Source organism: Rhinolophus hipposideros (assembly GCF_964194185.1).
Source record: "Rhinolophus hipposideros genome assembly, chromosome: 10".
NCBI lineage: Eukaryota > Metazoa > Chordata > Mammalia > Chiroptera > Rhinolophidae > Rhinolophus > Rhinolophus hipposideros.
Genome location: NC_138056.1, coordinates 37,360,428 through 37,372,561, shown reverse-complemented (window position 1 = coordinate 37,372,561; position 12,134 = coordinate 37,360,428). Strand labels below are relative to the sequence as shown.

Below are 12,134 nucleotides of genomic sequence, written 5' to 3'. Positions count from 1 at the left end.
GCCCACTGAGTCACCCAAGTGGGCACCAACACAGTGACAGAAGTAGCATCTCCCTGGCATGTCTCTGCTGTGGTTGTCCTGCTATTTTCGGAAAGGTGTTGCCCCTTAGACTTTGGAAAGAGGGCCTCTGGTTTAGCTCAGGGTGCATGGCCACTGCTCAGACTCCCAAGATTCCGCAGAAGCTTGGTTAAGGGGCTGGCCAGGACAGAGTGTGACTGGCCACAAAGCTGGTGCTGGTCTGGCACCTGGGTGGCCTTTCCTCCTGAGCTCAATGGCCTTTGATTCATTGTTATGAGACAGAAGCTATGGTCTTCCCACAGAAGTGATCCTCAAAGTTTAGCAGGCATCAGAATCACCTGGAAGGCTTGTTAAAACACAGCATGCTGGACCCTAGCTGGGGGAGGTTTTGGTTCAGTAGTTCTGGGGAGATGCTTGAGAATTTGCATTTCCTATATGATCCCAGGGGTTGCTCATGCTGCTGGTCGAGGATGACTTGGAAAACCACTGCCCTGGGAAACTGTGTATTTGCACACTCATTCATTTACGTCCTGTCTGAGGTCTGGATGTAGGGACAAGACAAGGGGGTAGGGATCTTGGGTTATTTCCACTAACTTGCTTTGTGGCTGTATTACTGAAGGTGGTTTTGGTTGTGAGTAATGGAAAATAGCTTGTCACTCTAAGTAAGACAGGGAATTCTGGGGTAGGATGCTCGGGAATCTCTCTGAATTCAAGGAAGAGTTGAACAGTTAGGGTTTGGGAAGGGCAGAGCAGCCCTGGGGCCCTCGGCACCTGGAATTCATGTACCTGCTGTCCAGCACACTCCGGTCAGGTGATCTGGCCACTAGTAACCTCTAGTCCAGCCTATTCAAATTCCAAATGCTGATGAGAGGAAATCTAATTGGCCCACAAAGGGCAAGCCCTTCCGGCCCTCCCTCACTTAGCCAGTAAGCCGCAGCAGGTGTGTGGTGGAGAAGATGCAGGAGAGGGGGCAGAAAAGCAGCAGGCCTGCCCAGGCCCTACTGCCCTGACCTGAGCAGCTGTGAGCACACAAGGAGCCTCCTGAGGTAACCATGACCAACAGTCCTCCCCTCCTTGGGCTTCAGTTTCTTTATCTGTAGAATGACTGTTCTGGGTTAGAACCTCATCCTTGGATCAGTGATTTTTTTTTCCTCAAAATGCGCCTGCATCATAGTTTCTTGGGATGCCTGAAAATAGAGACCTACATGCTCCATGGTGTGCTGCTAAATGGTCCATTATGGGCTTTCCCAAACAGAGCAAAACAAAATAAAACAAAACGTAATGCCCGGATGTGTAGTGTTTGCTCAATTTTGAGGGTGTAAATAAATACTCCCACCACAGCCAATTTCAAGCTAGCAAAGTGAAGTCATTGAACATGGAGTTGGGAAGACTGATGAACCAGGCTCCAGCTCACCACCTACCTATGGAATCAGAACCTCGGAGGGAGGCCTGAGAATTTGCATTTCACCCTCAGGCAATTCTGGTGGATAATAACATTTGAGAACCCCTGCACCCAGAGATCTCTTGGGGCCTTTCTGGTCCTTACATTGCCTCATTCTAATTATATTCCAGGTTCTCACACTGGCTCTGGAGTTGGGGAAAATTTTCCCTTTGGAGGGCATTGCAGAAGAAGACCTAAGGGACCGATGGGTCATTGCTCAAGTGACTCAATGGTATGTCTGCCCCAGCCTGTCTGGTACCCTGGGGCCACATTCACCTCTCCCTGTGCCCTGTGAGTGTCCTGTTCTGCCATCACTCCTAGAGGTAGGGCAGCAGTGTCTTGATGCGCATGTCTCAGGGATGTAGGAGGGGGTTGGGACATGAGTTTGCAGCTGTGGACACTGGGATCCTGGCCCATCTCTCATCTCTGTGGGTGGGCTGGCCTTTCAGCTGCTATCATGAACTTCTGATCTGAGATCTCCATCCCCAGGACTGAGAGCCTGCCTGGGCATCAGCTATTTTTGTGCAGGTCCCTCATCTTGATAACCTTCTCTGAGTACATGGAGGACAGAGTAGAAGACGCTATCTCTTACTTGAGATGTACTGAGGCACAGAGCCCATGGGAGACCCATCAACAGACAGCAGGGCTCACACAGAAGCTGGGAAGATGGAAGTTGGGGGGCAGAAGGTACAAACTACTGACAGGAATGCCAATTCTTTCTTTAGGGACCTTTCAGAAGAAACCATGTGCACACTGGAGGTAAGGTTGCACATTTAATTTGAGCTGGAACGACCTCCGACTTCCTCTTGTGCAATAAAGCGCTGGTTCTCACAGCGCGACTCCCAGACCACTGGCACACTTTTCACTTGGGAGTATTTTAGCAATGTAAGTTCTCAGACTCAGAATGCCCTCTCCCCTCCCAGCCATTGCCCGACAACGTGATTCCAGGTTCATTTGTGGGGATTAAGTAGTCTTCTCTCAAGAAACCTTTTTTCAGTCCAGATGCCACAAAGGGCGGATGTGCTGAGCTGTCCTCAGACTGCAGGGGAGATGGGCTTGTGTCAGCGGAAACGATCAGGGAATTCCGGGATGGGGCTGGGGGTAGGAAACCACAGAGACAAAAGAGATGGTCCTGGGTATGGCAGGACTTCCTGGGCACTCGCTAGTGGCACCGTGTGAGAGGAGGCCCAGGGCCAGCACAGCTTCTGCTCGGAGGTTTCTTGCTTAGTGTGGAAACGTCAAGCAGCGGACAAGTTCCTGGGCTGCTAAACTCTCCTCTCTTCTGCTGCAGGCCTGTTCTCTCAACTTCCCAGGCTCTGGATTTTGCTCCTTGGCCTCCATCATGGCCCTGTCCTGTCTGCTCCCCACTCCCTCTCTTACCAGAGTCTTGCCATCGTTCTGCAATATGGCTGTCGCTCCGTTGATCAGCACATGCTCTCTACTACATGAGGCTTGGGCTTTCATGCTGTGCCTTGCCTTCTGGGTCTTGTCCAGCTTCATCTGGGCCTGGAGTCTGCACCCTTCTTGGCCAGCCCCTCGACAATGTGCAGAGTCTCCGAGGAGCCCCCTACATGATCCCTTCAGAAGGGTGCACCTGTGTCTTCTTCATTGACCATGTAGGGTCTGCTGGGCATTTTGGATTTGGAGCTGAGGCTGGGGGTTGACTATTGACCTGCCTAAACCTGAAATCTTCCCTCCAATTAGATCTGAACGTGTCCTTCCTGAAGTGACGTGTTAAGTTGGGTGGAGGTGGGATCAGATGTTGGGAGGAAAAAAGAAACATGAAATCAGGCTAAAGGGGACCTTTTCCTGGTGCAGCTCTAGACCATTCCTGAGGCTTCTCCTTTGGTAGAACAAACCATCTGTGGTTGTGCCACTGAGTGGATGTGTGCATGTAACTCTCCACCTGTGTGTCTCTCTGTTTATCTATGAGGGTTCCCATGCATAGCTGTGTGGGGTCTCCCTTCATCTCACAAGCTACAAGGCTACCGGCAGGTAATTTACACCACTCAACTTCCTTTTTCTTTGCCTGTGTAATGGCAATAATTAGAACTTCTACGGACGACTATGGTGGTGAAATGAAACAATGCACATAAGCTCCTTAGCACAGTTCCTGATGCTCACTTGTTTGGCTGTTATTCCTAGAGGCCTTACGCAAGTTACTTAGCCTCCCTGTGCCTCAGTTCCCTCACGCATAACTTGGGTATAATACTGGAACCCAGTGTTGTTGCAAGGATTAGGGACGTTGATATCTGTAAAAGTACTTAGTACAGTGCTATTAATATTAGTGATGATAAGGCTTGTTATCTTTCCGTGTATGATGTGTCTGGGTGAGAATGTCTGAGTTTGTGAATGTCTCAGCGCAGTTCTCTCTGCTCATGTGTGTGCTTGTACATGTGTGTGTGTATGTGCGTATCTGTGTTTATGCGGCCAGCCACACCTCCTGTCTCTGGGTGCAGTTTGCTGTTGGCCCAAGCCTGGACTCCCTGAGCCAGCCAGGGCCAGCGCTGGGGATGGAATTTCCATTAAGAATTAAGCAGGACAGCACAGTGAATCCAGGCAGGCCACGAGGAGGGGTCGAGGGGGATGATGCTCTAACTCGGAGCTCCCTCGGGTGGCCTCAGTTCTGGACTGCGTCGGAGAAGGCCTCTGCCACCTTTGCCTTGAGTCGCAGGCCTTGCCCGGGGCCATGGCCCAGAAGGATGGGCAAGGAGAGAGGAGTTGCCCCTATGGGCCTCGGTAGGGACACTTGGAGTTGCTGCAGCCACGACTGGAGCCATGAGGCGGCCTCCGGAGACTGGAGAGGCGGCCAGCGAGGGTATAAGCAGTTGGGGCCTGTGGGGCCGACAGGAGCCGAGGAGGCTGGGCTGTGCAGTACGTATCTGGGAAAGTGTATGTGTGTGTGCTTATGTATTGGGGAATGCAGGTGGGGGACATTCACACCAAGTGTCCTAAGGGAACGTCTAGCAAACCAAGTCTGTCGCTCTCTTGCTCTAAAAACCAGGCACAGAGTTTTGTCCTGGAAAGAAAAGATCTCTGAGGCTTTTTGTGAGTGTTTATCCTGTGTATGATCTAAGCCTTATTCCATTTCTAGCATTCTAAAAAAATATCTTAGCTTTCTAGGTACTTTTACAGTCCTGATCTTATCTCATACTTTCAGCAACCCATGAGCTAGACAGGGACTATTATGATTGCCAATGTAAATATGGGAAAACTGAGCCCCAGAGAGGTTAAGTGACTTGTCCAAGGACACACAGCTAGAAAGAGGAAGCAAAGTCAGGTCTCTTTGAGGACAAACTCCAGACTATTTTTATTACATTACCTGGCCTACCCGAAATGGACTCAGAGAAAAGATTCTGCAAACTTTGCCTGTTTGAGGAAGGCTGTGGCTCCAGTGTTAATGCCCAGCCATGTGGGTTTCTAGGGCCCAAACTCTGTCCCTGGGCTCTGAGACAGCCTTTGCTGAGATAGGAACTGAAGCTCCTCTTAAGGGACTGGGGAGTAGAATCAGGCTGTCCCTAGATAGATGGAGTATAAGCTGGCTTGTCTGAGGGGAATGATTTGGGCACCCACAGAGCCGGTTGTCCCCAGAGTGCTGAAGCAGTTGAGTTAATGTCAGGAGCTGCATTGTGTCCAGCGCCAGGGAGCAGTAGTCATTTTTAGCCAAGGCCTGAAAAGGGAACCAGGAATCTTAGCCTCAAGGAAGCGAAGGCTGAGATTGGACCTTGGAGTAGTCATTGTGTCATGGAGATGGAGCTGGCCTCCCTGTCCTTGAATGTGTACTACGAGCATAGTGATATAATTTGCACACAAGGGAAGCAGGTTAGATGCTAAGAACTTCCTGCCAATTAGAGGGTTCAAACTTGGGAACAGGGCCCAAGGGAGCCTAAGGGCTGCCTGTCCTATGTGATCCCCGAGTGAGTAGAGGCCCTCCAGCATCCCCTCCTTCCCCACCTCCCATTTATGGCAGGGAGGAGGGAGTGTGATGGGATGACCTTGAAGCTTCCTTCCAGTTCAAGAATGTACCATTCCTGAGCTTTTGGGTAGAACTTAGCCTTCCTCTCTAGACTTTGCCATCCGACACAAACTTCCCGAAAGGGGAAGTTTGATGTGCCCCTAGTTTGGAGGTGACTCTCAGCCACCACCCTCTGCCATTTTTGACAGGTCTGTGATGTGGAGGTCCGTGAACTTATTTGGGGACTTAGATTCCAAAGGGAAGCACCTGTGGTGAATAAACCAAGTCGCATTCCAGGCATTTGGGGGCTGCTCAAAGTTTGGCGGCTCTCTCCACTGAGCATGTGAACCGCACCCAAACCCCTCCTTGTTTTGTTTCAGCTCCAAGGGAAACGATCACAGCGCATTCCCTTCCCCTCTCCAGATGTTGGCATGCGGGGCGCATGTGGGCACCCCGCTGGGACTGCTCTGAGACTCCCGGGTGCTTACCCACGGTGACTCGCGCCCAGCCAGGGGTGAGCCAGGTCTCTAATTAGACTTGACCGCGTCCCCATTCCAGTACTCCCTACAGAGTGCGACGTTTCCACTGCCGGGGGGCACCAAAATAGCTTCTCGGCGGGGCTGAGACTCCAGGCAGCAGAGGCTGACGCGGGACAGAGGCTTGGCAGGGAGCGCGCTGTTGTTGAAGGTCCTGCAGCGGCCCGGGAGCGGGCGGGCGGGGGCAGAGCGGGGCGGGGGCACGGGGCAGCAGGCGGACCCTCGGGCTGGGCCGTCCCAAGTTCAGCCACTTGCGCACGGCCTCTGGAGCCCCAGCTGCGCCCTGCCACCTCTGGCCGCTGCACGCCACCTCTCTAGCCCGCCACCCTCTAGCCCACCCGCTTCCTCAGAGTAAGTAGTCTCTGCTGGCTGGATTCAGGGGCCGGTGCTGGACTTGCCAGCTTGCCTGGAGAATAGAGCATGTTTGGGGCGATTTGGATAGTAGGTGTAAGTGTGTCAGTGTGAATGCCAGGGCCAATGTATTAGCATGTGGAACTTTCTAGCATGTGTCAAAGGGTGTGAGTGAGGGTAGGAGAATGTGTCAATGTATGTAGGGACGAACGTGTAGGTAGGCGTGGAGTGTTCCCATAGATGGCATGTGTGTCTTTGTGGCCTGGACAGCTCTGTGTGGACCTTGTCTGCTCCCCGGTAAGTACATTCGTGTGGAGTAGGAAGGCTCCATGTGGACTGAGAGCATGTGTAGATGGATAGATGTGTGTGAGTGAGCTGATGAGGGCAGAAACTGGGGCATAAGGAGTGTTATCTGAACTCAGACTTTGAGGGTGACCTGACTTGTCCCCAGCTGGGGTGTCTTCTCTGTAGGTCATGCGACTTTGGTTTCTCAGGACTGTAAACAGGGCAGGAGCTCAGAACCTTTGCCTAACACTGGAGTGAACGGGGCTCTGAGTGACTCCAGCTGGCTGGCCAGGGTGGGGAGACAGTTTGGGGGGACCTCGCTGTCACATGAGAAGAGGCAGGAGGACCATGAGACCACACACCCACAGACACTCACAGGGCGCCCATACCCACACATTCACAGCTGCTCACGTGTATACACATTCTTGCCCACACAAGCCAGTCTTGAATGCATTTCCTCACATGCTTTCAACATGCACACCTGTGGACAATGACATGTATGCAACAGGCACCTACATGTCTAAAATATGCATATGCACAAACACGCACACCTGGCTTGACCCACTCTCAGCCTGCAGCCCCCATTTTAGGTCCCCTTTAGCCCACATATGGCACCTTGGATAAAGTGTCCCAAACTGTCTTTGGTAGAGAATATCTTGCATCAGAGGTTTTGGCTGGGGGTGGTCAGTGTAGAGGGTGATACAGTGCCTTCGAGGTGTCCCATTTGATCTGAAACAGAGGGTCATGGACCCTGTGGCCTTAGTGTCTGGGACTTAGAGGCATCTTATGCCCTCCTGCAAGTGAAAAGGCCAGGCTGAGGTGGAGCTCACACTTGTGATTTGCCCAAGCCTCTAGCTTATGGTCTTAATGCATCGGAGCAGGTGGGCTTTAGCCATTTCCTGAGGGGGTGGGGGCTGGGATCTACCTTCCCCTGGCCTAGACCCTGGCCTGATTCTTGGGGACGGTTAAATAAGAACAGGCAGTTGTCACCCTGGCAGCCTTCTTGCAGAGCGAAGGTGGCAGGGGAAGGAAATCTGCGTGCCTTCTGTAACCTTCTCTTTTGTGGGGACCCCCAGCCACCTTAGGATTCAAGAAAGGCTCTGGAAAATGGGAGGAGTCATGATGACTCAGTCTCAGGCTGTTGTCCCGTTTTTTTTTTTTTTTAATTAATCAAATGTATATTCTTGCCAATCAGAATTTCACAGCAACGATAAAGAATCATAGAGCATCAAGGGCAGCCCCACTAAGTTAACATAGTTCCAGTTTAAAGAAGAGAAATCAGACAACAGAAGAATGATAAAAGAATAATCACCATTTATTGAATCTTTAATATATGCTTTTGTAAATTTACTTTTCACAACTTTGTTTTGTTAATAACCGCCCCCCCAGCACATTTTTTTTTCTGACAAGGAAATTGTGGCTTAGCATGAAATGCTCAAGGGATTTCTATAAGTCTGTGTGACTCCTGAGCATTTTACATAACCTTTGTGTTTCTCTTTTTACTCTGGCTGCTAGGAAGCTCTCAGTCTAGAGAGCTTACTCCATTCTAGTAACTATGTTAATTAGAATGCTGGCTTTGACTTTTTTGATTTCTGCTTTAACAGCTTTATAGTGTACATATCTATAACTGTAAACTCCCACATCTTTTGTGGAAAGAGATCAGAATAAGTGAATGAGCAACCAACAATTGAGCATTCTATTGGTCTCTGAGGATGAGAACCATATTGCATGGATTTTTGGGGGGACATTTCCAATTTCAAATATTTTATCTGATTCTCAAACCATATGTCTCAATTTTGGCATCTGTATCTTTGGACTCTGATTCGTGACCATGTCTTGGGCTTTTCTTCCTAGCAGCTCTGGGAGATAATGCCCATCTCTGTACTGGCTCAGACAATGGGGATTGTTGAGAATGAATCGGGCCATTGATAAATGCCCCCTGCTCTGAGTTCTTCAGCTGCCAGCTCTTCCCTCTCTCAAAAGCGTGAGTGTATGGGTGTCTGAAGGAGTTTGACCCTTGCCTTAAGCCTGGCCCTTGCCCCAGGGCCACCCCTTCCTTATGTGACCCCGCCTAAGCCCAGGGCTCTGCTGGGAGGTCTGTGTCTTTTGGACCTTAGCTCTGCCTCCGCCAGCCTGGACCACATGGTCTCTGATCAGGGATGGCCCTTTTGTAGCAGAAGCTTAGGACAAGGAGTGGGGGATTTGGAATGTGGAGGAACACACGAGGGGGCTTGTTTGCCCCCTGACCAGATCAGAAAGGACATAGGCTGGTCCTCACTCCTTTCTCCTTCCTGATGAGGGGGTCTCAAGTCTGCCAAGTGAGTCGTTTGTCTCCTCTTACCTGCAAGAGATGTGGGCCACCAGGGGCATCTGAATGTAGGGCAGGACTCTAGCCACACTGCACAGTTGGTGAAACTTCTAATTCACTCCGAGATGGCCTTACCCTGCCCAAGGCTATTCATGGAAAGGGGAGCAGTGGGGGCCAATGCTTAGCTCTAAAGAGTACTTAGAAGGACTCCGATGGTGGGCTTTCAGGCATGGTGTTATGATCCTGCTCCTCAGTATGCAGTAGGTCACCCCATGCTGCTGGCTATTGCCCACGGCCAAGATTAATCCTTCCAGAAGTATTTGGTTACAAAGTGGGAAGGAGGACTCATGGGCCTGAGGCCCCACGCAAAGCCTGGCATTGAGTAATGTGCTGGTGGGTTGGTGCAGGTGAGGGCTTTGTTCTTTCCCAGGTGAATATGATTCAAAAAAGGTCAAACTAAGACTTGATCACATCTCTGCTGAGGATTCTGGTTGTTCCTTGGACTTGAAGTTCAACCAAGTGAAAATAGGTTTAAAATCCAGCGAGAACATATTGGGTAGGACTGTCAGAACTTCTGTGGGGCAAGGCTTACTCACAGTTACTCACATTTATTTGGTATCTGTTATGGCCAATCTTTTTGTTAGGTTCTTTGCACCCTTTGTTTCATGAAACCTCTGGAACAACCCTGCGAGTCAGGTACTACTTTTAAAGATAAGGAAAGTGAAGCACACAAGGTTAAATGATTTGCCAGAGGTCAGAGCCAGCAACGATTCCATCCCAGGTCTGATGCCAGAATCTGTAGTAAATGTCCACTGATCAATTCTCCAGTTCAAAGGCCTTGAAAGCAGGAGAATTCACTGCTTTGTGCCTCCTGGGTAAGGGCTTTGAAGCCTGGCTTCTCTGGCCCCAGAACCTGGCCTACTGGGTTAGGGCTAAGAGCCTGGCTTCTCTGGCCCCAGAACCTGAACGTTATCAGCATCATTGGCCTTTCTAGCCTGAGGCACAGAGACTGCTGCTCTGTGGGAAGCAGGGGTGGGGTGGGGAAGGCCTCCTAGGCCAGGTAGGGTTCCCCCCTTCCCCCTTGGGGTGGGTAGCACTGGGCTTCTGTGGCTTCACTTCTCCCCTGGAACAATCTGTCCTGGGAATGAAGCCTTCACCCAGACTCTGTGATCCAGCCAGCCTGGTCTCCCCTCCTCCAGCTCTAGGGTCCCCTCAGTGCCAAGCCCTGGGGGAGTCCTGGATCCTCTGAGGACGTCTCTGGGCAGGCCAGACCCCATTTGGCGTTGATGCAGTGTCTGTAAGAGTCAGCAATTTGGCTGGGTAATTGTGTATAGTGTTTGCTTTCTGCTGGAGACATGGAGGTTTTGTCTTACAACCCAAATATCCTGGGTTTGGAAACCATATGAAATGAAGCCTGTGGTCTAGGGGTGTGGGCTACATTGTGGGCCTGTGTGTGGTGCTGGTTTAAAAGACACCGATGAGGGACACGATAATTGACTCAGGCCCTCTCATGGAGGATCAGAAGTGGGCCTACATATGGCAATGGACAGAGAAAAGAACATGGGCTTTGCAGTCATATCTGACTTGGAGCCTCAGTTTCCTTGTCTGCAAAATGGGGTTCCTTATAATGCAATGGTGATGATAGAACCAGCACGTTTATTTGAAGTGTAGTGTCTGGCATACAATAGGCGAACCACAAGTGGCATGTCCTTCCTTCTTGTCCCATCCACCTTCTGGGCTGATTGGCAAGAGGTCTGGATTCCAGTTCTAGCTAGCTCAGCCTTGGGGTACATGGTTATCTTACCCTCTCTGGGCCTCACTTTCCTTGTGTGTAAAATAAGGGAAGAACTAATTTCCCTCACTATTCTGTACTTTTTGAGGATAATGAAAAAGACTCAAGTCAGGCGCTCTCTTGGAAGATGTAGAAAGTTCAGAGACTATTATTCAATTATTCATGCTGCCAATATTAATTGAGGTCCTGTGCTGTGCCAGGCCCTTTGCAAAGCACTGGGCATACAGGTGAGTAAGGAACGTCCCTGTCCTCAAGCAGAAATCGCATCATGTGGAAGGCAGGCTTGTAAACAAAGAGTGACAGGCCTGTCTGAGGGGCCGGATTAGGTACTGGATGTATTGGTACATCAGAAGAGGAAGTGTCATCTCCAGCCTGGACGATCAGAGAGGCCTTCCAGAAGCGAAAATTCTTGGTCCGGATCTTGAAAGATAGCAGGAAGTTTCCAGGAGGATAAAAAAAGGTCATTCTAGGTTGAGAGAGCTGTACGTACTATGCTAAGGCACAGAAGCGTTGCCTAACCTGGTACGCTTGAGGGACGTTGAGCAGTTAGTCTGACTGGAGCGTGTAGTGTGAGTGGTCAGTAGTGATGAGAAATGACGAGATGGGGGACATGACAAAGAGCTATTGGTGGATGTCAGGCCTTGAAGGCTGTGCTGAGGTGTTTGGACTTTTATCGTGATAGTTCTGGGCAGGCACTTAGGAATTTTAAGCAGGAGAGGGTCACATGGTTAGATGTGACTCGTTCATTCAACAAACAGAAAAACAATTTTTATGTCACTTTTAATTTTGATATCATATCAAATTAATGAAAATTTACGACTGGTAAAAAAAAATCCCTCTTTATCCATATTCCTTAATTGTTTATAAGACACTCATTTACTTTATTGCATTCATTGATTTTTTTCTCCAATAATATAAAAATACATTGTTTTTATTACTTACGTATATTTTAATTGTCTATAATTTATATTTTATTGTTCATTTATTGTTATAGTTACTGTTTTATTATGTTTGTATATATAAATTCATATAAAATATTCACATTTCTGATCAATTTAAGAGTAAATTAGTGATGTAATGCCTCTTCAGCCCTAAACACTTCAATGTGTACTTCCTGAAAAGCGGATATTCTTACCACAGTACAATTCTGCCCAGTAATGTCTTTATAGCTCCCCTGTCTCCCTCACCCCTTTCAGGACCCAATCTACATATTGTGTTTAGCTGTCATGTCTCTTCAGTCCTTTAATCCAGAGTAATTCCTCTGCTTTAGGTTTCATGACCTTTGTGTTTTTGAATAGTACTGGCCAGGTATTATGTTTAGAATCCCACAATTTGGATTTATCTGATGGTTCTGCATGATTAGATTCAAGCTATGCCTTTTGAGCAGAAATACCACTGAAGTGAGGCTATCACATCAGCAAGCACAGGATGTGGGAATTGTCCCCATG

General features: G+C 49.4%; 1 protein-coding gene across 1 annotated transcript in view; it reads left to right on the top strand.

The window, feature by feature from the left end:
- Window positions 1–4,237: 4,237 nt before the first annotated feature.
- Window positions 4,238–12,134, top strand: part of INSC (INSC spindle orientation adaptor protein) — a gene marked incomplete at its 5' end in the record, with an annotated part of 122,581 nt that continues 114,684 nt past the window's right edge. Inside the window, one exon of the mRNA XM_081063704.1 lies at window positions 4,238–4,333. Coding sequence (XP_080919830.1) covers window positions 4,238–4,333 — 96 coding nt within the window. The remainder of the gene's footprint in view (window positions 4,334–12,134) is intronic.